Source organism: Chaetura pelagica, unplaced genomic scaffold (assembly GCF_000747805.2).
Source record: "Chaetura pelagica isolate M959 unplaced genomic scaffold, ChaPel_1.0 scaffold70, whole genome shotgun sequence".
Taxonomy (NCBI): Eukaryota; Metazoa; Chordata; class Aves; order Apodiformes; family Apodidae; genus Chaetura; species Chaetura pelagica.
Window position 1 is genome coordinate 5,760,649 of NW_009952265.1, and position 27,735 is coordinate 5,788,383.

Genomic DNA, 27,735 nt, shown 5'->3' on the forward strand with positions numbered 1-27,735 from the left:
TGGGGTGTGGTAGTGATTCTTTCACGGTGTGTTCATGTATTATGAGTAGAGTTTGGTTCAGTGGAGCTTTCAGAAGAACTTAATGTACCACCATTTCTTAAAACCAATTAATATGATTAATTTTTATCTATTCACCATTTTACTAAGAGGTGAAAACAGAATTTTTTATGTTAAAAGAGTTTCTTAAAAATCAAACCTTTAAAAAAATTCTGAGCATGTGTAAAACTGACCTTAAGGAAAAGCCTCAAATAAAAAAAAATCCCTTATATCTGTAAAAAGTAGAATGTCTGTTATTCTACCTTCCCCACATAAACCCGTTTTCTTTAACCACTCCCAAATATGAAGATGAGGCTTTAGAATGTGGATTTTATTAGCTGAATGTAATGCCATGAAAATGGAACTTGATTTTCTAATCGTCTTGATAAATGCAAGTAATATCAGGTACTTAACCCTCAGGTGAAGGCTTTATACTATGCTAATACATGTGTACAAAGTGAACCATTTAAAATACTGCTCTTTTGCTTAACACCAGTGAAAAGCCTTTTAGTAATGTTCTTTGGTACATTTTTTTTCACAATAGCACAAAGCCCTGAATTTCTGCCCCAGACTTTTTAACATTGCTGGAGTTCTCTCCAGCACTTGTCTGGTGGGTGTGCAAAAGAAGGCTTTGCAACCATTGTTGGTATCTGTAGGAAGGAGTTCTGCTCCTAAGAGTAGATTTTTCAAGAATTATAGACAGAAGTGAAGTCACTTTGAAGGACTTATACCATTTGTGCTATCACATACTGATTTTATGGTAAAGCTAGGCCACAAAATGAGGTGAGAACATTATACTGAACACTGTTAAAAACATCATTATCAAATGTTTTGAGATGTTTCTGTAATCATATACTGGTCTATCTCAAAGAAATAAAGCTGCACATGCTCTCTTGGCAGCACATAATGAATTGACTGATGTAGTTCAGTTGAGGAGTTAAAAATGCGTTGAAAATAATGGGGCATAACTTTCTAGGGTTAACAGTTATTCATAGATGATGCAATTAAATAAAACAGGCATTAACTTCAAGGTCAGTCAGTAAAGTAATAAAAGGGAATATTTTAATTGAATTGTAATTTCTTCCCATTGGTACATGGAAGTTAAGTAAAATAGATGTCAGTGCTACAAATTATAGTTCCTTTCCTAATTAATTTCTTAATTCTACATACAGTCATCCAGGCCCTGGATCTTGTTGTTAGTTTATCCACCCATCCAGCTTTCTTCACGTCTAGTTTCATGGAGGAAGAATCTCGAGGTTGTGGTTAAGTGGCATGTAGTAAGAATTTACAATACATGGTTTTTCTTAATAGTCTTAAGACATTTTAAAAACATAAATCAATCCACTCCTTTGTTTAAAGAAAAACATACCAAATAGAACTATAGATACATATTAATTTTGTAAGTGTGGTTACAGATACTGTATTATACTGATAATAGCAGCAGAGATACAGCTCTATCTGCACACACATACCATTAGAGATTTGAAATGTGCATTATTGGTTCTGCAAATTACAAGTTACATTGGTTCTTCATGCCTTCAACAGACTATCTCTATTCACTCACAATACAAACCTGTTGGAAACTAAAGGAAATAAAATTTTTATCCAAAGAAAGACAAGATTTCCAGAAGTAGAATTTTGCTGAGAAACAGAAAGCAGATTGTCATGTAGGTGTGGGATATTATTAAGGAATTTACCCATACTATGTGTATACATAGGTAATTTATTTATATTTTGTATACTATGGTATAATAGTTTCTTTTAAAATATTGTTTTGTGTTCATTAGGAGGTGGAACAGTAAGTATCCTTAATATCAAAGAGAAGTCGTGAGGGAAATAATATGTTAGTGTGTCTGTTCCTGTCAACATTTTCCATTCTCACAAGTTTTTAATCACAGAATCACAGAATATTAGGGATTGGGAGGGACCTCCGAAGATCATCAAGTCAAACATCCCTATTGGAGCAGGACCAAAAAACCACACACAATTAGGGCACATCACTCAGAAAGGCATCCAGACAGGTCTTGAAAGTCTCCAGAGAAGGAGACTCTGCAACCTCTCTGAGGAGTCTGTTCCAGTGCTGTGTAACCCTCACAGTAAAGAAGTTCTTACTCATGTTAAGGAGGACTCAAAACTGTGCTCAAGTTTGAGTCCATTACCCCTCATCCTATCACAGGGCACAAGCAAAAAGAGCTTGTCCCTGCCTTCTTGATGCCCTGCCCTCATGTATTTACAGACATTAATTAGATCCCCCCTCAGTCTTCTCCTCTCCAGACTGAAAAACCTCAGGTCTCTCTAGCCTTTCCTCCTAAGGCAGGTGTTCCAGTCCCTTGATCTTCTTAGTTGCCCCCTGTTGGACTGATGTATAGTTTGGTTTAACTGTAAAGGAAACCAGTTTGTATTTATCAAGTAGAGAGGCTGGTTTTCTTAGAAAATTAATTATGCTAATCATTAATGTCAATGTATGAAATGAGTACTGAAATATGTACTTGTTATTTGATTTTAAAAGAAAATGTTTATTTAGCTCAATATTTATCCCATTAAAATGAAGGCCATAATGTTAATCTGATTTAAGTTGGAAGCTATCACCAGAATCATTGGAACTATTGAAACAGAGATGAGGGTGTTTCAATTATTTCTACAAGCATAAATATTACCTTATATCTAGCTACACACATTTTTAATCTGTTACTAAAGAGTGATAAACTAATACTGAAAAAGAACAGAGGAAAAACACTCATTATTAAGCAGTTTTTTGAAGTTCCGCTAGATAGTAAGGGAATTTTAATATGCTTTAATGAAATATTTTAAAACTTTATTAATGTTTTTAGATCACATTCACTCAAGCTTGTTTTAGTTTCACAGGAATTTAAATATACCAAGACCACCATTGTAAAAATTAAAAGACATATCATCTGTTTGTTCTCAGCAATTACTCTATATAATAGTATACCGTACATTTATATAACAGCTTTCATCGTCAGTGATGTAAAGTGCTTTGCAAGGTACATATTTCAGAAATTGCTTCTAAATTGAGTCATTCTGGTGGCAGCTCTTTAATGATACCCATTATGGTATAAAGCAGTAAATTAGGAAAAACAGACAAGTATTGTGATCAGTACTAAAAAAACCCCAAACTGCAATAATTATTAGTAGAGAAAAACGTGATCACTGAAAATTTTTCAGTGTTCCTTCATTGTCAGAAGTGATAATTTTGTTTTTTCTTATTTGTTACATATGTTAAGACCTTTTGACCACTTGGTCTTAAATCTAACTAGAGTCTTTATTTGGTTGAAGAAGATGTCAGATCTTGAAACAGTTGTTCCTGGAGTATTATTATTTTATTTTTTTTAATCCCAGTACTGATTTTTCCCAGTTATTTGATTTATTTCTGAGAAGTGACTGTTTAACAGCCAGGAGTTGTCAAAAGTCATAAAATCAAAAAGCTGAATAGGAACAGAGAGGGGCAAGTTAAAGAAGTTATAGAATGTTCATAGGACTTTTTTACCAAGAAAAATAAAACACAAAGTAGACGTAGTACCGAATATTTTTTGATGGATCAAAAGGTACAACGTTAAAATATTATGTTATTTTTCTTTATATCTGCATCTCTTTGATTTCTTACCTTTTGTCTGTTGGTGACACACACAGAGAAGGTGATTTCGTAAAAAAGTAATTTGCAGAAAATGTAATTTGCGGAAACAATAAATAATTTACTTGTGTTTTAATTTAATAAATATCTACAAAGGTAACTTTTGAGTAAAATAGGTTATTTCTCTGTAGTACTTTTATTACCATGGACCTGCATGTTTACTTACTTGTAAGTGAAATTTTTAAGAAAGGAAAACAACAGCTTTTCCAGTTGACATGTAGTGAAAAGATAATTTGCCTTATTTTTCCACAAACATGGAAGCAATTGCCCAGAAGAGGATAAGAGAAAAATCTGAATAAGTCAAATTTTATTTAGGTTAGAAATTATTTTAAATATAGTGGGACTAGTTTTTAAGGGAGACATGCTATATTTAAAAAAGAAAAAGGCTTTCTACTTTTTTTTTTTTTTTCCCCTGCAGGGTTAGACCCGGATAAACATCTTGGAAAATCTCTGGATCAAATGGAGCCTTATCTTTTGGAGGTGAGTATTAGTTAAAGGATACTCATACAGGTGAAGCTGTAATTAAAAAATAACAGGCAGAAGTTCAGTAAAATTGACTTAAAAATTAGTTACTTTGGAAATTAGATTATAAGCCAAGGGTTACCTTTGTAAATAACATAAACCTCTGACACATAATTCCAATTTGAAAAATATTCTTTCTGGACATATTTCACAAATGGTGCCAGAATATTTAAGACAAACAAAAGGAAAGAAACCTCAGTATAAAGGGAACACTAATTTGTATGTCAATATAATAAAGCTAAATACTTGCATGCTAGGTTAGAGACTTTCACAGCAAGAAATGGTAATAGCAAATGCATAGGTGATACAAAACTTTCCCACATACATATGCTGCTGAAAGACAGTGACATTAAATGGGAATTACATCTTAAGTTTAACTTCATTTTATTAGTCATTTACATGACTGGAGAGAAGAGAATAGGTAACTGGTACTTGGCAAAACTGAAGAGAAAAAATGAAGGTCCAAAACATTCAGACATTCTTAACTGAAGAGATTGTTGTTTGCCTGTTCTTAGCTTGAAGTTTGTTCCTCCCACTTCAGGAGGGAGCTGGGGGCTATTTAGTCTGGAGAAAAGGAGGCTGAGGGGAGACCTTATTTTCTCTCTGTAACTACCTGAAAGGAGGTTGTAGAGAGGCAAGTGCCAGTGTCTTCTCACAAGTAACAAGCAATTGGACGAGAGGAAATAGCCTCAAGTTGTACCAGGGGAGGTTTAGGCTGGATATTAGGAAATACGTCTTCACAGAAAGGGTTGTTAAGCACTGGATCAGGCTGCCCAGGGAAGTGGTGAAGTCAATATCCCTGAGTGTGTTTAAAAGTCATGTAGATATGGTGCTTAGGGACATGGTTTAGCAGTGGACTTGGTAGAGTTATGTTAATGTTGGACTTGGTGATCTTAAAGCTCTTTTCTAACCTGAACAGTTCTATGATTCTATGAAACAGCATGTTGCTACCTCTTTAGATCTTGATTTAGCTTCTTTGCTGTTAACTTGGAAAACTGCCGTTGGTTCTATTTATTTGATTTTTTAAAAATAATTGGTATCTACTAAAATACAGAATGCAGCTTTTGGATCTTTTGCCAAAATTTGTGTTAATTTTATACTGCTATGTGATGTGCTACTTCTTGTGTTGATTTACAGTACAAGTTTCTCACAAAAGTGAACTATCAATGCAAAAGAAAGACAAATATGCAAGTCTGAACAACCACGTCCACCAAGGAGGAAGGACTAGGAGTTCACTGATTTATGTGAATGTTACAGTGCCAGTTCTACTTAAAATATAAAGCTAGGTTAGAGACTTTCACAGCAAGAAATGGTAATAGCAAATGCATAGGTGATACAAAACTTTCCCACATACATATGCTGCTGAAAGACAGTGACATTAAATGGGAATTACATCTTAAGTTTAACTTCATTTTATTAGTCATTTACATGACTGGAGAGAAGAGAATAGGTAACTGGTACTTGGCAAAACTGAAGAGAAAAAATGAAGGTCCAAAACATTCAGACATTCTTAACTGAAGAGATTGTTGTTTGCCTGTTCTTAGCTTGAAGTTTGTTCCTCCCACTTCAGGAGGGAGCTGGGGGCTATTTAGTCTGGAGAAAAGGAGGCTGAGGGGAGACCTTATTTTCTCTCTGTAACTACCTGAAAGGAGGTTGTAGAGAGGCAAGTGCCAGTGTCTTCTCACAAGTAACAAGCAATTGGACGAGAGGAAATAGCCTCAAGTTGTACCAGGGGAGGTTTAGGCTGGATATTAGGAAATACGTCTTCACAGAAAGGGTTGTTAAGCACTGGATCAGGCTGCCCAGGGAAGTGGTGAAGTCAATATCCCTGAGTGTGTTTAAAAGTCATGTAGATATGGTGCTTAGGGACATGGTTTAGCAGTGGACTTGGTAGAGTTATGTTAATGTTGGACTTGGTGATCTTAAAGCTCTTTTCTAACCTGAACAGTTCTATGATTCTATGAAACAGCATGTTGCTACCTCTTTAGATCTTGATTTAGCTTCTTTGCTGTTAACTTGGAAAACTGCCGTTGGTTCTATTTATTTGATTTTTTAAAAATAATTGGTATCTACTAAAATACAGAATGCAGCTTTTGGATCTTTTGCCAAAATTTGTGTTAATTTTATACTGCTATGTGATGTGCTACTTCTTGTGTTGATTTACAGTACAAGTTTCTCACAAAAGTGAACTATCAATGCAAAAGAAAGACAAATATGCAAGTCTGAACAACCACGTCCACCAAGGAGGAAGGACTAGGAGTTCACTGATTTATGTGAATGTTACAGTGCCAGTTCTACTTAAAATATAAACAAATGGTAATTTTTAGATAATTCTAGTACACATACAAAGAAATCAAGAACTTTCTGTATATTTGGGGTTTTTTCGGCCTTTTTAGAAAGAGAACAATGAATTATTCAGCAACATACATTTAATAGACTGCTTTAATATGATACTTATGTATTTCAATTTCCCTTTTGTGTTAGCTTTCTGAGAAATATGGAGTCCATGTTTGTGGAGAAGGTGGAGAATATGAAACATTCACTCTGGACTGCCCTCTATTTAAGAAGAAAATAGTTGTGTAAGGAACAGTTTCTTCCATTTCCTTATATTAAAGCAACAGGAACATACATTTAGCTTGAAGCAACTTTTGTTGGCAAAGGTAAAACATGTCCTCCTAGTTCACAAACACTCACTTTGTTTAACACTGGCAAAGTCCTCTGAAGACCTAAATCAATAGCTGACAAGACGAGGCCTTCATAGAAAGCTGTAAACTTTTTAGACGTTTGCACTTTCGTTTACTTGCTGATTATGGGCTGCAGTAAAACTGGTACCTACACACTGACACTTTTATCCTTTCATGAAGTGAGAATGGCCTGTAATATTTATCTTTCATTACAGCTACATTTGATAAACTGCCACATCAGTAGCCTCTGGATTCCATTAACTCTTATGTGTGTGCGTGTGTGTGTTTTAAGTTTAGCAGCTTAGAATGATAACAATAAACATTTGTCTTCAATTATGAGAGGATATTTTAAATACAAACTTTGCATGAATCCATCTGATTACACTGAGTAATTTATTCTTTTGACATAAATTACTAAAACCTGTGTTGTGGGATATGGAAAGTATGTCTTGATGCAAGTTTCTTATTAGTCTTCGTTAAATAGCTAAGCCTGCTTGCTTTGAGTGAGATGTTTTCACTGCTGTTCCTTTTCTTGGCCAAGTAAACAGACTAGTAATCATGTAGAGGTGACACTCGGTCATCTTAGGGGAAGTCAAGATTATGGAATGTATGGACATGATTAAGGCTTTCGTGGTGAAGGTCTATTTGTTCCATTTTTCTGTGAGACTGGAATCTATGCATATAAGGAACAGAGGCACAAGAGCTATTAATTCTGTTTCATTGCATGGCATTTAGGAGAAGAACAACAGACAAACAGGTAAAGGGGATGGCAGCTACTGTGGCAGATATCTGCTGAACTATTATACGTCCTTCGGAGTGAACTGAACAACTAGAGAATTTGAGTCTAGAGATACCCCATGCAGGAAAGCTGTGGAATTATTTAGTAAGAAGGAGAATCATAAAATAATAATGTAGAATCTTTAAACTAGATTTAAGCTTAAGGGTGGAATTACAAATTTATGGGCCAGCAGATTCTCTGAGGGAGGCCAGGTGCTAGGTGGAAGCTCTCGATTATGAGCCAACCTGCAGACTAGTATTAGCTTGAAATTTAAGCAGGATGTTAGAATAAAATCTTGGATATGCAAAGTTTTAAAATAACTGCTCGTGGCTTGGATGTGCACATGCTTTGCTGTATAAAAAACTGATTGGATGGCTGGGTCCAAAGAGTTGTGTTGAATGGAGTTAAATCCAGTTGGCAGCCAGTCACAAGTGGTGTTCCCCAGGGCTCAGTGCTGGGGCTGCTCCTCTTTAACATCTTTATTGATGATTTGGATGAGGGGATAGAGTGAACCCTCAGTAAGTCTGCAGATGACACTAAGTTTGGTGGTAGTGTTGATCTGCCTGAGGATTGGGAGGCTCTGCAGAAGGATCTGGACAGGCTTGACCAATGGGCCAAGGGTAGTGGCATGAGTTTCAATAAGGCCAGATGTCGGGTCCTGCACTTGGGCCACAACAACCCCCAGCAGTGCTACAGGCTTGAGGGGAAGTGGCTGCAGAGCTGTCCAGCAGAGCGGGACCTGGGGGTGCTGATTGACAGCCGGCTGAACATGAACCATCAGTGTGCCCAGGTGGCCAAGAAGACCAACAGCATCCTGGCCTGCATCAAGAATAGTGTGACCAGCAGGACCAAGGAAGTGATCCTGCCCTTCTATTTGGCCTTGGTGAGGCCGCACCTCGAGTACTGTGTGCAGGTTTGAGCACCACAATATAAGCAGGACATTGAGGTTCTGGAGAGAGTGCAGAGGAGGGCAGCTAGGCTAATTAGGGGCCTGAGAAACAGGTCTTATGAGGAGAGGCTGAGGGACCTGAGGCTGTTCAGTGTGGAGAAGAGGCTGCTTAGGGCAGACCTCTTTGCTCACTACAACTACGTGAAAGGAGGTTGTAGTGAGGTGGCTGTTGACCTCTTCTCCATAGTGACTAGCGATAGGACAAGAGGAAATGGGGTCATGTTGCTCCAGGGGGGATTTAGGTTGGATATTAGGAAAAGTTTCTTCACAGAAAGAGTGGTGAGGCATTGGAACAGGCTGCCCAGGGAGGTGGTAGAGGCACCGTCCCTGGACATGTTAAAAAAACTGGTGGACGTGGTGCTTTGGGAGATGGTTTAGCAGTTAGGAGTTGTAAGGCAGATGGCTGGACTTGATGTCCATTTAAGGTCTTTTCCAACCTTGACGATTCCATTATTCTTTGATTAGATACCTCCAAATTCTTCAAGGAGACTTGAGAGATCACATTATTTATGTTTTCAAAAAAGAGATAATTAGGTTAGCTTTTCAGTTATTCCTCATTGTTTTCTAAAGTTATCTGAAAATGTTCCTAAACAAAATTCCTGCTTTTCATTCACAGTCAAACACTAATCACTGTATAGTCATGTTCCTGCTCAAAATTCAGACTGGCAGCATGAAATGGCTTTTATCTAATTATTAGGGTCTTCCAAATCTATTTTTTCTTTTTAATCTCTTCTTTTCATGTGGTTTTGGATGTGTTTGTTTCTTTTTCTGCTATTACCTAAGCTGGACGTGGCATGTAAGTTCAGGACTTCCTCTTTTATTGTGTTGTTGGTCTAGTATTGGATGCAAACAAAGCAGTTCTGCTTTCTATCTATTAATGACATTTACAATTGAACAGGACTGTAAATTTTATCAGTGCAAAGAATGATGTATGGAGAAAAGAAAACAGTTAGGAAAAAGTACTTTCTCTTGATATGTATTGAAATACTGTTTTCAGCACCACATAATCTACCTATTGTAACCCATCAGCCGAGAAGTATCAGCATGTTAAACTAGGTATCTATTATGGTCCCATCAAGCACCCATGTGCTGGCTGTATGTCATAAGAATGTACTTCATACCTAGAAGAAATATTTGTGATCTCTTAATGTTTGCAATACTTTTTGAGCAACAAGTACTAAAAAATCCCATGATTATTGCGCAGTTAGCATAGCTATCAATGCTTAGCATCTGTTCTGCTGTATTGTGAATTGGAACACGCAGGAAAACAAGTAGAGGTGCTTATTTTACTTGGGAGTTAAATATGGTTTTTAAAGTTACTACGTATTCTAGAAATTCAGCAGACACATACATTTAATAAACCTGCATTTTTTGTTTTCATTTCTGATACAAACTTTTCTGTTCAGATTACTGAAATGTACCAGGCTTCCTCATATAGGACTTGAACAGCAAGCAAGAAATGTTTATTGACGATATCCTCAGACACTGAGGATACCCAGGTACTGGCTGCTCCTGCAGTCTTGGTGTCTGATTTTTATTATTTCTAATTATGTATTTCTATTAGTAAAGATTTCCAAAGTTGTTTTCTACCTATTCCTGTTAGAAGACACCATGATAATTTGAAAATAATTACTTTAATCTTAAGGAAATATCTTCAAAATATCTTAAAAGAATAAGACGTGTTTAATCAGAAAGAGTCTTGATAATAACTGCCAAGAATAAAGCTGAAGGCATATTCATCAAATTACTGAAAGGGAAGTGAAGCTTCTTGTGCTAAAAGTATTATCAGTATTATGCAATGTAGTGATGGTTATTATCTTAGAGTTTTGTTGTGTGGGTGTTTTGGTTTGGGATTTTTTTGGTTTTTTGTTTGTTTGTTTTTAATGATGGTTGGACTTGATGACCTCAGAGATCCTCTCCAACCACTATGATTCTGTGATCCTGAGGGGTTTTTTTAAATTTTAAATCCTAAAATACACTTTACAGAATGGATTTCTGTCAATTTTACACTTTCATTAAGTCAGTGGAATCTGACCAAGAATTCAGCTGTTTCTCTTCTCATTGAATACCGTGAAGATATCAAGGGTACTGTGTGTCCTAATCCTTACTTATAACAATTCTCAGATTTTCTTGTACTGTCTGAGTTTCTCTTGTGTTCTTTGAGTTTCTCACCTTCTGATGTTTGTTTCCTAAAGCTACCTTTTTCTTAAGCAGTGAAACTGTGCAGATGGATATAACAGATACTGCTTATTGTTAATCAAAGTGTGACAGATTGTGTCTGTAAAAATGAAAACTAAAATTTAACTAATTTCAATCAGCATACAGGAAGTTTATCATTGTTATCAACATATTTGTCAATAAAAAGTTGTGTCTAGTAATCTTCAATATCAGATGCAAGATCGTTGAATCAGTTTCTCAGTGTGAAATACTGTGTGTCATTAATACCTCAAGAACTAATCCCTGGAGCACTAATCAAGAAGAATGGACTTTTAAAAGATCTGTTGATGAAATGAAAAGATTGCTTTACATATTAGTCTCTAGAATGTAAAACATTATGTCATTTATGCTTTCATATACTACAGCTAACTGAATCTCTCCGTAATGGTCTGGAACTATAGTTTTCCTTTTTGAAAACTGAGAATTAGTGAAAATAAAGTGTTGTTCAACAATACTATTTTATATATCAAACTGTTTTTTTAAATGTATATAAAAACTAAATAAGGAATTAATCAATTTTCAATGAGTTACCTTGGGGTCTGTGTTATATGGCTATTGTCTTTATGTAAAATTCTATACTAATATTTGATGCTAATAATTTTATATTTCAGAGATACAGCCAAGGTCATTGTGCATTCGGCTGATGCATTTGCACCTGTGGCTTACCTTCATTTCTTAAAATTACACCTGGAGGATAAGGCAAGTAGGTTAAAAATGTCTTCCTTGAAAGGTATATGCTTGCTACCTATTTTTGTGTTGCTTTGTCACAGTTTGGAGAGAAGCTGCATATTCTCATGGGGGTGTACTTTCAAATGACAATGTACATATTTAGTTGAATTTCAGAGTTTGTCATAAGGAAAAACTCAACACAAATGCTACCTTGTGTCAAATGAATGAATGGAGGTAGTATAGTTCTGTAGCATTTTTCATCTTGAAGCTTCAAGGTGCTCAGCCAACATGATTCTAGTCAAGCGCATGTGTAACCTGTGTAGTACAGCTGTGCACACTGTGGAACACAGCTGTTTTAGGAAACTACGAACAGTGTTGATTTGTTGGCTGGGAGGTGGCATCTCTTTTTGCAGTTTCTGATGTAAAGTGGACGGCTTAAAAAGTTGCTGACTCACAAGTGCATGAGTTTTAAACATACTGGGTTTTGTTTAATCTTTTCAATATGAAAAATACATCTAATTAATTACTTCAAATCATACAGTGGAGATTATCCTCGTCAAAGGTCTTAAAGGAATGATTAGTGGTTCACTGGGATTCAGTCTTCTGTCTAGTTTATGATTCCATGGAAACAGCAGAACAGGAATAGGTAATCTACTGGTTTAAGTATTGCAGACTTTAATGTGAGCAGAGCTAAGAAGCTCAAAACAGAAGTTCTTTTACTTAGTATTTGTCAGCACTTTTCCATTTTTCTTTTCATTATTTTGTGGCTGAAATGACTTTTTTTTCCTCCTGAACATCTGTAAGTGCTAGTATTTTTTTTAAGAGGATGCCTATTGATCTTCCTGCTACTGTTGCAGTAATATTTTATAGGTCTTCCTTTCTTTCTTTCTACACTTTGAAGATCAAAGCAAAGATTGTTATAGAACGTTATTGTATCAGTATGTTGCTTTTCATGTCTCTTAAGCAATTACATTTCCTGGATTTCTTTCAATTTTGTTCCAAGCAGATAAAATGCCAGTACGTTTTTCTTTCATGACAGTGTCATTCTTGCCTTGGAAAGAAATTGTATTTCATCCTGTAAATGTTTAGTTTGGGATTTCTTTCAAAAACAAAAAACTAATATATTTGTGTGGGAGACTGTGAAATGTATATCAACTATGTATGTGAAGCAAAACCAAATAGGCTGAATAAAGGAAAATTCAGCAGCAGGGCATGTTGAGGAAGAGTGCTAATATATTAATAATTCTTTGGGAGCACTGAGTTTATTGCTCATAGCAAACTTGATGCTAAAATGTACCATACATCACTACTATGTGACAGGCTAGGGAAAATGAAAAACACAAAGCTTTACATAAATCAGGCAAAAAAACATATTGAAATGCATAACATTTTATATAAGAATCAAGATTTTACTTTTATCTGTTCAGAAGTTCTTTTCCTCTTCTTATCTATAGGTTTTAGATTTGGTTAAAGCCTCATGGTTTCAAGCAGTGTTGTAGTAAATCATATTTCAAATTCCTTGTAGACCAGGCTGTCAGACTCAAAGGGGTCAGGTTTACAGAAGCTCTGGATTTTGGTATGTAAACTAATGTCTTCTGTAGTTAAAAGGAAAATAGTCTATTTTCTGCAGTGGTTGTCTCATAAGGAAAAGCGTTAGAATCTTTTGGCTATGGTATCATGATAAAATAAGCTAGGTTTTCAAGAAGTTATGATTGTGGAGAACCAGTCAGTCTTTCATAGCATAGCTTGCTAAGAAGTTAGCATGATTTAACTGCATAATGATACAGAGATGCCTTCAAGACTGATGTGCCTGTAGTGCTGCACTTTTTCTCACTATTTGCTGCATACAAGCCTGACAAAAGATTTAACTATCAGTCAATAATTCAGCACTTAAAAGTCAATCCCAGAATAACAAAATAGGAAAACTAGTTTTAGTTTCAGGCTTTCAAGGGATTACTGAAAATTGGGCAAGAAATACTCAATTATGAACAATGTATACAAGTTGCCACTTATGTAAGCACTTTGTAGAAACCATTAATAGACTGCACAGTCATGTGTAGTTCTAATAAGTATTAAAACATAAGTTTTGTTATCATTTAAACTGAGAAATACACATATTCTTTAATTTTATTGTATATTCATTTTATCTTACTTCCTGCCATGGTTGTTAATTTTACATTCTTTTCATTTACTTTCATAATCATTATGCAATTATCTCTAGTCTACCTTAGTCTCAGCTATCTATCCTCTTTTATAATGCATTTTCTTCAAGTAAATCTCTGCATGTTTAACTACAAAGCCTGTGTAGAAATTTGTTTTAGATTGTTTCTGGCAGCAAAATGAGCCCTTGTGCCTTGGGGAAAATAACATTTTACTCACTGTTCTGGTTTAAGATGTGTTTTTGAATAATAATTGAAGCTTTTATTAAATACATCCTCTTTTCATTACTAATGTTACAGAAAAGACTAAATAAGTAAATACAGCTAAGATTTTATTATTAAAACATTAATAAAATTTTGGTAAATGTGGCTTAACTTTTTTGAAGCCATTTCACAAAAAAGCCCCACCAAAAATACCCCATCAAGAATAATAAATAAAACAGTAATGCTCAAAATTCAGGCATGCCTCATTTATGTGATTGTGCAAAACAGAGTCATCACTGTGATGTATAGAAGGAAGACACTTAGCCTTATCTGTATTTTATTTTGGCCATAAGGCTGTCACTTTGTACATTTAAAGTGTAGGATTTTTTCATTGAGGAGGTATCAATTTCTGAGGCATACTGCAGAATAACCTAATGTATTGGCTTTTGTATTCAATGCAAGTTTAATTTTGAATATTTTCTATTCTGGAAAAATACAATTGTGAAAAAAAACATATATTACTTGGACAGTACAATGAATTTGCTAAACATTTTTATTTTCCCCGTATTATACTGTTCTGTTAAGTTGTGTTGGCTTTTGAATTATCAGCAACAGAAATTAAAGCTCTTGGAACTTCTACTGATGTGATAATTCTTTTTGAACATACTTCTGGTGACAGTAGTGAACATATTAGCTCTCATTCATGGTTTAAGATTGGCTCTTTACCATATTTAATAGTAAATTCGTTGTTCTCCTAGTTCCAGTGAGTAGGAGCACACATGCATGAAACAACACAAGCCTTAAAACTGCAGTGCCATAAGTTAGGGATAGTTCAGAATTAGAGGGAGTAATGTAGTTTTCTTTCTACACTTGACAGAAGGAAGGAGCCTGTTTCCCTGTAACAGATACGGGAATCATGCCTACTTCTGCTTTTACTTGTAACATACTATTTACCTATCATAAATCAATATTGTGGGGCTTATTTGCTTTCTAGTTATTAAAAGATCTTGACCTATTTGGGTGGAACACAAGTGCAGTTATGCTCCTGTTAAACATGAGCAAATCTATTTCACAGGTCAATTTGGAGATAATTGTAACTTGTAGAAGTTAGAAGAGGTGTTTGGGAGATATATACATGCCTTCTGTACTAAAGGAGCATGATCTTGCAGGTTAAATTTTATTTAACTTTGTAGTCTATTTCTTTTAAATCTGAATTATTTTAGTTAATCTCCATGTAGGACTTTTAGACTTTGTAAGTGATGTCAGGGGGAACGGGAAGTCATTTCAAGTTGCAAAATATTTTTTGTTGGTGTCATTATGGATGTCAATTTTTGCATACTTTGTCATCACTCAATGATACTTCTCCTAGTTAAACTTTAGTTTCTCTTCTGCATCATAAGAATATAGAAAACCCTTGTAGTTATGTTTTCCAAACATTGTAAGAAATACTGCAATTTTTTTTTTTCATCCACTGATTTATTTCAAACACTAAGATAATAAAGGATTTTCTTTCCTACTCCATTTGGTTGCTAGTTCAGTCCAGTACTCTGAGAAAAGATAATTTTTTATTCTCTTTTCATAATGAAAAGACTTCACTTGAATGTCTTTCAGAGTGAAGGACTTTCTTTCCTACGTGTCTGTGTATTCTTCTTGAAATACTGCAAGGAGGTCTCTCTCATACTTATTTCAAGGAGTTCTGTTATTAAGGTACATTGCAAAGAGATTATCAATCTTTCTTTATGTTTTTCAAGCTTGCTGCCCAACTGTATTCTCATTGCTGCTCAGTCAGAAAACTATCAGTTTAGAAATTGTGTTGTGATAGGTTTTTATACCAGTTTCTGTAGTGGAGAATGTAAGCTTTAAAAGAAAGCAATCTGTTGTTTTCATAAAAGACCACTGCATGGAATTTCAGCTATATCAGTCAAAGTCCTAGCTCGAAGGCTTTTTCAACAGGAGAATTTGGATCCTGGAACATTCTTGCATTTGCTTAACTTCATTCTGAGCGCACTTGCATCAATGACATGACTTATGTGTAGTTAAACACATGTAGTTAAACATATGCATGCATGCAGGCTCTGATCCAAAGTGAGGTTGGTATCACAATGTACAGTGGGTGTGGGAGAAACAGTGTAACAAATGGGAAAATACATTGCTTCTGTGAAGGAACATGAAAATGTTATGCGATAAAATAGGTTCTGTAAGATTTAATTAAAATGTCATTATAGCAAGCTTGATTTTTTTGTTTTGAAGTGATGAGAGTATTATTCAGGGAAAGTTACTTCATTTGTGGCAGTCTATAACTTTGGGCTTTGAAATCTTAGATTGCTTTCTGTGTCAACAGGAATGGAAGATCAACATTTGTATGAGATTTGAAAATAACTACTAAACAGAGTCTGGCAGCTCTACTTAGGCTGGCATTGAGCCTGTTGTTCTTCTAGTGCCAGTTTCCACACCTAATATTTCTGCAGTAGCCTACACCTGTGCTGCTTTAGAAGGTGATTGATTACCTATGTTTTGGGAGCATTGTGGGAGTCAGCCTTGAATGAATCATTGTGGTATATCTCAGGCATTGAAATAAACAGTAGTCTGTAATTATTTTTATGGTCTTTGGTGTATGTAAGAGGCATTGTAGAATTTCTAGTACTTCTTAGTGATTTCCAAAAATTTTGCAACTGACCAGCTGTTTGTGTGTGTATGTAAATACAGATGTATAATTTAATTTATATCTGTGAAGCAATACTGATGCAGGCTGAACAATGTATGAAATATTGACATATTTAGGAAAAAAAATCTGAGACTGTGGGTAATTGAAAAACGTAATGTGGCATCAGTTTGGGATATTTGTAATATTAACAAGTTACAAAGCTACAATGGAGTTCTGTCAGTTAGGCCAAGTCAGTTGTGTTACAGTCTGTGAGTCTCACTGCATCCCCATTAATTTTTATGAAGCACATTTTGCAAAAAACATATTTAGAAACATAGTTGAAGGAACAATTTTCACAGATGGTATAAAAATGAAATAAGTGCTCTTTTTCTGTTCACTTGCAGAGCATATATATTCAGTCCTTCAGGTTAGGGAAGTGGAGAGAAGTTACAGGTCTCTAATAGGACCTACTCAAGATATCTGTAGCTCTATATCTATTAAAGGGTGTTTATATTAAACTTAACAAAAGCAAGAAACAAAGTTGTCGTATTGGCAAGCTGGAACTTTTCCCTTTCCAGTGAACATATTTTTTGCCAGGTGATGGATCATTATACCATATTGAAGTTAAAATTCAGGTGATGTAAAAAAAAAACCCAAAGGCAGCATTGTGAAAGTATCTCACCCTGTCTGTGCATGCTTACTCAAGGGGTAGGACCAAGAAGTGCAAACTCTACTGTCTGTGTACAGTTACAGTTACATGTTACAATGAGTGCCCATGGTACAATGCAAATTGTGTGTTTCGTGGTGGGTGTTACAAATTAGCCAATGAAAGCAACTAATTTAATAAAACAACAATTTCCAAGAAGGAAATGGCAGCACTTACAGCACTTCCTGCTACTGTACTGTCTGTATAGGTCCAGAAAGCAACTTCTTGGGGATAAAAAAATGAAAACTTTAAAAAAACTGAAAAAAAATTGAATTTTCTTGGTTCTTGTAGCATAATCCATCTTAATATCTATTTAAATTGCAGATTTGTGCTCCTGCTTCTTTACTTTCTGAATCATACCTGAAGAGTAAGGGACCATCAGGCAGCCCTCTGGGTAACTGCAAAATGTATCAACTGACAGCAGTAGTCAAAGGTGTAATTCAGTGACTGGGAAATAGTACAGATGCTGTTGGATGCTTTTATGTTGTCATGTTGGAATGCACATTATATTTGTGCTAAATTGTAGTTTTCCTTTTTGAGCTTATGTTACTTTTACTTGACTTCGTTTAACCTTTCATGTACAATTGATTCACATAGACTATTGCCTTGAATTTCCCACTCTTCTTGGAGAAATTAATAAAATGAGGTCCAATCGAGAAACATCATCTCATCTTAGAGCATATCTTTAGTGTTTATAGCATTTATAAAATGCCTCTTGAGCCCTTTTAGAGGCAGAAAAGCTGAATTTCCCCTCATAGGTAATGATCTTTTTGTAATTTAGTCTTTCCTGAGTATTTCCAAATACAGTGCTTTAACTTAATTGGATCCTTTTTCTCTCCAGTGAAGTTAAATATTGATGTAAAGGCTGAGTTATCATTGTCATCTTCTGATGCATACTGTAGTTTTTTGCCTTTTTTCCTCACTTTTTTTCTTAGTATAAAGAGGAAACTGTTGAAGTTAGTGATGTTTTATTTTCCAAAGGAAATAAATACAGTAAAATTATTTTTTTAAAAAAAACCCACTTTATTCAAATTTTAATAGTAATTTTTAGTATATCTAAATTTGTTTGACAGCTTGATGAGGTCTGATTTTTAAAAAGCAGAACACAGAAGATCAAGCTTCAGGTGACCTTATGAGTGCTTTGCTGTAAAATGTTAATATTCTTTTTCATAGACATTTTGCATTAAAATACACTGTACACTAATTTGTGAGCTTAAACAGTACTCAACAGTTTCTTATCCATATGTATGCATTGACAAAGACTTAATATTTTGTCAACTGTTTCTATTGCCTTATTTGGCTTTATCATAATATTTGTGAATTTAGTGTTTAAAAAGTCTGCAGTAGAATGCACAGTTCAGACACTATATGAAATTCAAGGCCTATGAGCAGAAAATTAATTGATAGAATCTGCATGCAGTGGTGTTTGATTAAGGTTTATGGATAAATTCTATCATAATACATATTGTTTTTAGATGAAGAAAGGTAGTGTAAGCCAGGCTAGTAACTCCAAAGTCAACATGCTCTGCAGATTAGTCTACCTTGGAAAATCAGAGAAGCAAGAAGAAGAGAGCAAGGGTTTTTATTTCTCTGAAATTAAATATATTTTTATATATGTGCATATATATGTAAAAAAATACACACACGCATATATAAATATATATGTATATTCATGCTGTAATTACAAGACTTTTGGAAAATATAATAAACACTGAATTTTGGAATACTGGTCAGTAGACACTGTGCCTGTGTATTTTGCTTTAAAACATGCACTGAGTAGCTTTCTTTTACTAGGCCTAAAAAAGCATTTGGGAAGAACAGGAGGTACAGTGGAATTTTTTCATTCCTTGTCAAGAAATTACTTTGATATACAAATCTTGGTAAATGTTATTTTCTGTGTCTCAAAACTCCGAGCGTCTCAAGTTGTGGAGAGTTTGATGGAAGAAATAGTCTTTAGGAGATCAATAGGAAGAGGGCTTTTTCCCTGGACTTTCATGGTAGTCTTTTGCTTTGTTTCAAGTGTTTAGTGACAGTGTAAATAATCACATTGTTACTTTTGTAATTCAGTTCCTTTTTTTCACTGAATTTATGCTATTTTTGGAAAACATAGGTGTCCTGCCTAAAATTGTGAAATAACATTTCATTGTAGTGTTCTGTCTCTTACCTTGAGTCTCATAATTTTTAAATATATGTTGTTCTTACTCACTACTAAGCATTTTAGTTCCATATGATATGTAAACAGGAGCATATTGTATTCTGTCAGTTTCCATAATCTAAATAGTGGGAAAACTTACTGCTCTTCTTCCATGGATCATTCTAAGCTTAAGTACCCATTGAGCTATGGTACTTCTTTTTAATTAAAACATAAAATTTCAATGATAAAACATGCTAATTTCATATTGCTTGGCATGGCAATTACTTGGCATTTTATAATATTTTTCTCAAGCAGGGAGAATCTTCAAGTGCGTTTCTGGTCAATAGCTGTTCTTGTGAGAAAAGCTGCAATGGGGATGTTTCCCCGTCATCAGAAGAGGATGAACCGCAGAAAAACATTCCAGTCATCTTGAAGTCTTTGAAACACAATTCTTTGGATATCAGTGAGTCTTGCACAACTTTCTTTAGAAAGCAAATATTGAATATTTCATGCTCTGGTGGAGTGGACTTTTAATTACTATAAGAACACTCCAGAAAAGAATGTTAATGACCTTTAATAACAGGCATTTAAATAAATAAATAAATAAATCTCCTATTACAATGCAGTTTTCTGATAGGAATCAGTAGACCTCTAGTAATGAAGCATTTCAGGTTATTCCACATAAAGAGTATAACTCATTTTTTTCCTACCTTTGCCCTCTTGTCCCCTTGCCCCTTCTCTCTCTCTCTCCTCTCACACTAATGTGTTTTGTTTGCCTGAATGAAATTATTTTAATATAATAATTTGAGTGGAGGGATTGAGATTTATTTACAAGGTCTAACCACACATGTACTCAAACTGTTGTTTTTAAATTGAAGATAGAAAGGCAAGCTCAAAAATGAAATGCAAATCACAACTATGCAATTGCCTACATACTGAGTATCTATGAATCGGTTCCTGCCTAAGCAACCTCAGGATAACATGCATGATCAAGTTTAGCAGACTAGCAAATTATTCTCATAGGTGCACTGTGGTAACTAATCATATGCCTAATACTAGCACTGCATCAAACATGAAGTGATTAATGCAAAATCAGCTTGAATTCATAGATTGGTACCTCACTGAAGTACCACAACATCATGTTACCCTGTGCCCAAACATTAGTAAACTTTTTCTGAAAACTAAGTTTCATAGCGTAACAGTGTTTAATATTGAATGGTATTTAGGCTCTTGAATATGTTAAGTGCCCGGTGGAAGGTTAAAAAATGCCTAAACAACTTGCACATTTGCTCAGATGATCAGAGCCAGATTAAACAACTAACTTCCATTAACATTTGGCATGTAAGATTTTAAATTTGTCCCTGTGTCACTTAGATACTGCTGAAAATTTTAGATTTTCAGTGTCATTGTAAAAGGTCAGCAGAAATAGAAAGGAGATAAAAGTACTGAAATTCTCAGTTAAATACTACTTGCAGACATATTTTCTGAAGGCAGTGTTAGGGAAGGATTTGTCAAGTAGCATTTGGAAGCTTTTTTACCAGCACACTTACATTTAAGATTTTAGTTTATATCCATTTGCCTGTAAATATGTTTTGATGATGTTTAGTGTTGCTGCTTTTTTTTTTTCTGAAGAAGTTCTTACATAAACAATTTGCAATATAATCTAGCTTAACCTTAAATATTGTATTATAATAATAACTCTGTTCTGTATTTCCCATAGCTAAGACATTTCGAAGTTCAGGAAAATCTCTGAATGGTTACCAGTGGTTTTCAGGTATCACTGTCCACTTCCTTCCATCAACAGGCAAAAATGCTCAAGAGGTAGCAAGGGAAACATTTTCTTCTCTCCAAGGTGCTTTTTTTCGGTTAATCTGTTTTCTGCTGTTAATTACACTTTTAAAAATATGGTGTTGAGAATCTGCATTGTCATATAATTTTATAACGTTAAACATTGTGGTTGTCAGTTTGCTATCTTATTTTGCATTTGGTTGGAATCTTTGATACCAAGACTACCAGCTTTAATATTGAAGACATCATAATTTGACTGGCTTTTTAAGACCTTAAAAGCTGAAAGCAGTGTTCACATACTGTAACAACACTATTTCCACAGTACTTACTTGCTTTATACCTTGCTTTAGAGGTTTTTTCAATGTGTACTGTGTGTGTGAATATGCATGTGTACTACAGATGTTGTCTACTTGCTAAAGCACTTCTGTATCTACCATAATTTTAAATTAAGTTTTCTAGAAAGCTGTTGCACAGTTTGGTATCAAGGATTAGGTCAGTAGCAGTAAATCTCATTTATGTTGTTAATATAAAGCGGAGATTGCTACCTTGGGAATCATGAAATCCAGATTCCTTACTATCCCACTCTTACAAGATGCTGATATAGAAAATATATTGTTCACCGTTTTGTTTTGTATTTTTCTTCATTCTAAGTTTTAAGTAAAGCATGTTTATACAAGCTCCTTTTCATTCATAAAAATTGAAATGATTTTTCATATCTAAATGGGTAGGCTCATGTTCTTGTTAATGAATTTGCATGAGTTATTGTCCTATAAAATCTTCTGATTTGCTTGTGCAGCTGAGTATTCTGGATTGAATATAGCATGATAAAGAAGCTTTAGAATTTTTTTCAAAGGCACAAAGAATTTGTACTTTGTAGAACATCCTCAAGTGAGTTCTTGATTGCTTGGAATTCAGCAAGGTGGATATGATCTAACTATTAGTAAAAGATAATAGTATTTAGTGTAAATCTTCTGGGCATAATCTGTGAATTGAAGCAAAAGGGTTGTGTAATGTTTTATTTTGTTCTCATTATATTTAAATGGAAATCTATGAGTACAAATATTATATACTTTTGTCTTAGCATCTGTCAAAAAAGATTGTGTCTCTGACTAGTACAGTAGCCTATTGCTTTCAGCAAATTACTTGCATTAGCTATATTATAGTCAAGAAAAACTAATTTTCTGATCCTGTGTAGAAAATGTCAGTTCTCATATTTCTTTTCATTTTTTTCTTTTTGGAAGTGGGTGTTGAAGACTGAATGAATTATGGTTCTGTCATGGCAAAAGAAGCAGTTTGTTTCTGAGAACTTAACTGATCTGCAAATATGCGCAGGACTTTTTCTTAACTCATAATCTATACAGCAGTTGAGTCTTCAGTGCCATGAGAATGGAATAAGCACAGTTCTTTTAGCCTTCTCTTTGCTGAGGTAGCTAACTTAATCACCTCTAAAGAGGTTAAATGCTGCCAAAATAATTCAGAAATGGAAATTTATTAGTAGATTTTATGAAATGTGGTTTTCCTGTAAAGTGGATGGAATTCTCCTATGAAGCCAAGAACTGATTAATATTTACTTTTGTAAACTCTTTTGTTAAACTTCTGTTTAGATACGATTGGATGATGACAAAGATTGCAGAATTCTTTATGTAAAGCAGCTCTGGTGCAGAGGTATCATGGCAAAACTCCATAGACGTGAAGGGAACCATAGAGATTATTGTTACATTAAAATTTACTCTAAATTGCTACTTCCTGTAGAGAGTTTTGATGCTGTTTTTTGTGGTTCTTCCCTAAGGATCCTGGATAACCCATTAAAAAAAAAATTAAGCTGTACTTCAGGCAGTTCTGCCTGAGTAAGAATGAGTCTCACCTGATCATGTTTTATAAATTATTTGGAATGTGAATGACTTGAGATTTGACAGAAAGGCTGGTTTTCCTGTACATTCTGTACATCCCCTGCTTTGGGGAACGAAACTTCTTGTCAAGTACCCAAGTGGTGGGTTCTTAACTGGTTCATAATTTATGCCTTTCTACTTCATGCAGTGCTTTGGGACGTTAATTCTATTCTGCTTACAAGCTAGGGAGAAATTCTTTCCCTTCATTTTTCTAAATCATGCAAAGGAAAAGGGGATTGTACTTTTATTTTCTTCTAGAAGTTTGGTTTTTTTTAAAAATAAAGCTAGAAATCATTAACTTGTCCAAATCTCTTTTTCTTCAACTTGCTCTAGCACCATTACATGTCCACAAATCAGAATTAATGTGTTGGCTTATACATTTTAAATGTAGATCCCAGAGGTTGAGTTTGTTGTTTGTGTTTTTTTCCCCCAGTATGTCATATAATGCTGCAGAGCTTTTAACCACAGGCCAAAACTCTTTTCTTCTTGACTAAAATGCTGGCTGGAAATCTGAAAAATGTCATAATTTCCTCATTTACTGATGATACTGCAGCTGGTATTGATCCAGTGATTGCCATCAGGCAGCATTCAAATACACTTACATTTCTAGACAAAATGTGTGCTAATTTCTCAGCTAATATTTCTGGAGATGTGTCTTGACTTTATAGGAATTCTGTATGAGTTGGTATATAATCTCTTGCATCAACTTAGTGCACGCTTCCTTTTCTGTCAGTGAGAATTCCCCTTTTCAGATTGCCAACACTAATGGCAGTATGCCTAAGTAAAGCAAAGACATTTAGAGCAATTCAGGATTACTGTGACTAAACTGGCCTTTATGGAAGTGTGCTAACTCCTGGACTGTCTTTAATAGCACAGAAATGTTTTGCACAAACATTATTTATTTCTCACAAGGCAACAGCCAATAAAAATTGCCTTAGTAATTCTTCACTGAAAAATAAATATATAGTATATACGGTACATAGTGTAACATTAAAGGACAAGATCCCCAAAGTTACACTGAGAAGAGCTTCATCTAGGTCATTTGAGTCACGTGGGACTCTGTTATTATGTACGTTCTATATTCAGAGAAGATTTTGTTCTTTATTTACTTTTTGTTACTTATGAGTTACAAAAGGTCCGTACTGTAGTATTGATTGACCTGTCTTGTCAATTGTCTTGAGACTAAGAGTCATACATTCTCCCAGAGTGCTATGACTGGAATCTTCTATGCATACACATTGAGATCATCTTGACTTCCCAGTACCTTTACTTTAACTGTCAGCTTGAACTTTTCTCTGCTCTCATCTTTCCTTCAGTCCTCCTGTAACCATCTCTGTTTCATGTTGTCTGTCTTGCCATTTATAACTCTTTGTTTATGCAGTGATTAGAATTGCAGTGGGGGTTTTAAAAAATACTTTAGTCAAGCATCCCTCTGGAACAACATATAAATATTTGATCTTCTGAAGATGGTGATGCACCTCTTGTTATCCCTTCCAGTTCTTTACTTTCATCATTCAAAGTCCTGTACAGACTGCTAGCTTTCATAGACTGAAAATAAAAAAAAACAACAAGATAATAAAACTTATGGATACAAGCGATTCAGACTGTAATATATTAACATGTATTAATGCATGATACATTTTCTTAGGACAAAAATTCACCACTACTCAGGGTGAATAAAATTTATTTTTATTCTGTGTCTGTATATTTGGAAAACTAACATTAGAGAATTTAATGAAAAAAATAGGTATGATGTGGGGTAAGGTAGTAAGTTGCAAAGCCTTCGGTCATATGTAGACCATTGTTAGATTATTAACAGTTGATTTTACTGAATGTAAACTAGATGCTTATGCTGTCTTTCTACACACATTTAAAATATTCTGTCTTCAACAGCTATATTATTTTTATCCTGCAGCTAATATGACTTCAGAGGGATTGAAACTAAAGGATATTATTTTGGTTCATCTGTATGTGAAAAACATGGAAGATTTCGATGTTATAAATTCAGTTTATGTGACAGAATTTGATTTGTGTCCACCAGCAAGGTAGGATTAGACTACTGCTATAGTATATTTATGATACACTGTAATATACTGAATTTTGTTACCATGTTTATAAAGCTTTTGTCCAAATGTTTGTGCCTTATAGAAGTAGATTTTTGCTGTGATCACATCTGGACTTCTCAACTCAAAACCACTAGGTTGGGAAAGTCTTGCCTTAATATATACTATAAGCTTTATAAATGCACCCCCCTATAGCCTTAGAGAAGAATAATACATTTTTTGCAACTTTGATTCAGCAGTTCAATTATTCTCTGTGACTTGGTTGAACTGAAAAGTCTTTTGTATTGCTAGGATTTTGTTTGCTTTTCTTGTTTGTTTGCTTCCCTTAACCTGCTGGCGATGCTTGTCTGAATACAGTCCAGGATATAATCAGCCCTCTTTGCCACAAAGGCACATTGCTGGCTCAAGTTCAACTTGGTATCCATTGGGAACTTCCAGGTCCTTTTCTGCAAAGCTGCTTTCCAGCCAGTTGGACCCCAAGAATATAATGGAGCATGGATTTCTTCCTTCCTAGATGCAGATCATAGAATCATTTAGGTTGGAAAAGATCTCTAAGATCATCAGCTCCAACTTTACTGTACTGTGTTCACCCCTAAACCATATCCCCAAGCACTACATCTGTATGACTTCTAAACACATCTAGGGATGGTGACTCAACCACCTCTCTGGGCAGCCTGTTCCAGTGCCTGGCAACTCTTAAGAGAACATTTTTTTCCTAAGGCCCAGCCTAAACCTCCCTTGGTGTAGCTTCAGGCCATTCCCTCTTGTCCTATCACTATTTGCTTGTGAGAAGAGACCAGCACCTACCTCTCTACAATGTCCTTACAGGTAGTTGTAGAGAATGACAAGGTGTCCCCTCAGCCTCCTTTTCTTTAGACTAAACGGCCCCAGTTCCCTCAGCCGCTCTTCATAAGACTTGTTCTCCAGGCCTTTCACCATCCTAGCTGCCATTCTCTACACCTACTCCAGCACCCGGATGACTTATTCACCTTGTTCTGTTTATTTTGTTAAAATACAAAAGTGAAATTGTTATCCGAGGGGATGCCTGAAATGTGCATCATGAGATACCAGGAGATATTTCAAGACACTTTCAGTATATACTTTGCTCCTTTTTTTCCCCTGCTTATGTGCACTTAGCTGTGGTTGAAGATGAATACTGGTCTAGGTGGATCTGTCACTTGATCCAGTGTGTTTGCTCCTATCTTTCTGTCAGATAATGATGGTTATCATCTTAGCTGCACTTAGTAATTCAGTAAGAATGCAAGTATAAAATAAATTATGTCAGACTTCTGAATACATTCATGCTAACACTTTCATTCATAGATCCCCACACTATAGCTTTTTAGTATCAGTCATACAAGATCTTCAATATTGCATCCAAGTCTGCCTCTGATATGATGAAACAGTCTGGCAGTCTAGTTATGCAGTATGGGATTCCTGCTTTATATAGGCGTGCTGCTCTCTTTTATTTCCATTTGAAAATGGATGACAAACACCTAGCCCAAGAAATTCTTGTTCTATTTTGTTTGTGGGTTTTTTTAAGGTCTGTGTTAAAACCAGTTTTCCATTTGCAAATTCTTTATTGCCTATGTCAAAAGTATTTGTTTGTTATTACAGTAATTCGTGTTCTTAAGGGTCTGACATAATGTGCTCAGTATCTAGAACTGCTATACCTTGAAAAATTCAACCAGGATGGAAGAAACCTCTGGAGGTCATTTAATCCAATCCCCTGCTCAAAGCAGGGTCAACTGTGAGATCAGACCTCAAGTCTTGTTCTTATTTTTAAAACCAGCTGTTTAGCAATTTTCTGGGGTAAAATACTGTGTTTTATACTCTTATTAAAGATTAGTGTACCATAAGAATATGAATTTTAGTATAGCATGACAAGTAGTTAAAAAACAGTTTTAAGATAATGTATATCATGATAGATTAACATTCTCCTACACTGGCCGGGTGTCAGTAAAAGACAGGAAAGAGGCTTCTTTAAGACGCCAATTGTAGGCCAGGGTTTCTGCATCATAGAGGGTTGGAGTGTTAGTTGAATGTGCCTTAAGAGAGGGATCTAGTTACAGTTGTAAACTATACAAAAATGAATGTCCACTGCTACATATCTTAAAGTTCTCTTTTTGACACTTTAACTTCCTTCATTTCTCATGCTCCTGCATGTTTCAAGCCTCCACATCTGCATAGCCAGCCACATAGTCTTCCATCACTAAAACAGCAGGTAGAAAGATTAGGAAGTTGCAGGAAAACGGCTTTTTATTATTATTTTTATGGAACAAACAGATTTATGTTGCATTTTGTCCAGAAGAAAATTATACAGCAGTTTGCATGGCTGCATCATTGCATTATGCACAGAGACCTGCTTGTGGGAGTTCTCACAAACAATATGCTGGAAGCACTGACTCAGGGGTGTGGATCTGCACTAAATTTGCAAAATTGTCTTGAAAATTTACCAACCCAAGCAGAAAATCCATTCATCCATGCTTATGATGATGATAATGAGGAAAAAATACTGTATTTGCTTGTGGGAGGAGGGGTGAAAAATAGTTTTCTTGGAAGCAATAAGCAAGATGAGAAGAAATTTGTAATGTTATATGATATGTAAAGAGAACAAATAATTTTTTATTTGATTCCTGCT

The 27,735-nt window shown here is 35.0% G+C and overlaps 1 protein-coding gene across 1 annotated transcript in view; it reads left to right on the forward strand.

Annotated features, from left to right (window-relative positions):
- DPH6 (diphthamine biosynthesis 6) overlaps positions 1 to 27,735 on the forward strand; it is a 188,686-nt gene that overhangs the window by 50,655 nt on the left and 110,296 nt on the right. Inside the window, exons 6-11 of the mRNA XM_010007704.1 lie at positions 4,107 to 4,168; positions 6,695 to 6,789; positions 11,450 to 11,541; positions 19,674 to 19,817; positions 21,075 to 21,206; positions 24,947 to 25,076. Coding sequence (XP_010006006.1) covers positions 4,107 to 4,168; positions 6,695 to 6,789; positions 11,450 to 11,541; positions 19,674 to 19,817; positions 21,075 to 21,206; positions 24,947 to 25,076 — 655 coding nt within the window. The remainder of the gene's footprint in view (positions 1 to 4,106; positions 4,169 to 6,694; positions 6,790 to 11,449; positions 11,542 to 19,673; positions 19,818 to 21,074; positions 21,207 to 24,946; positions 25,077 to 27,735) is intronic.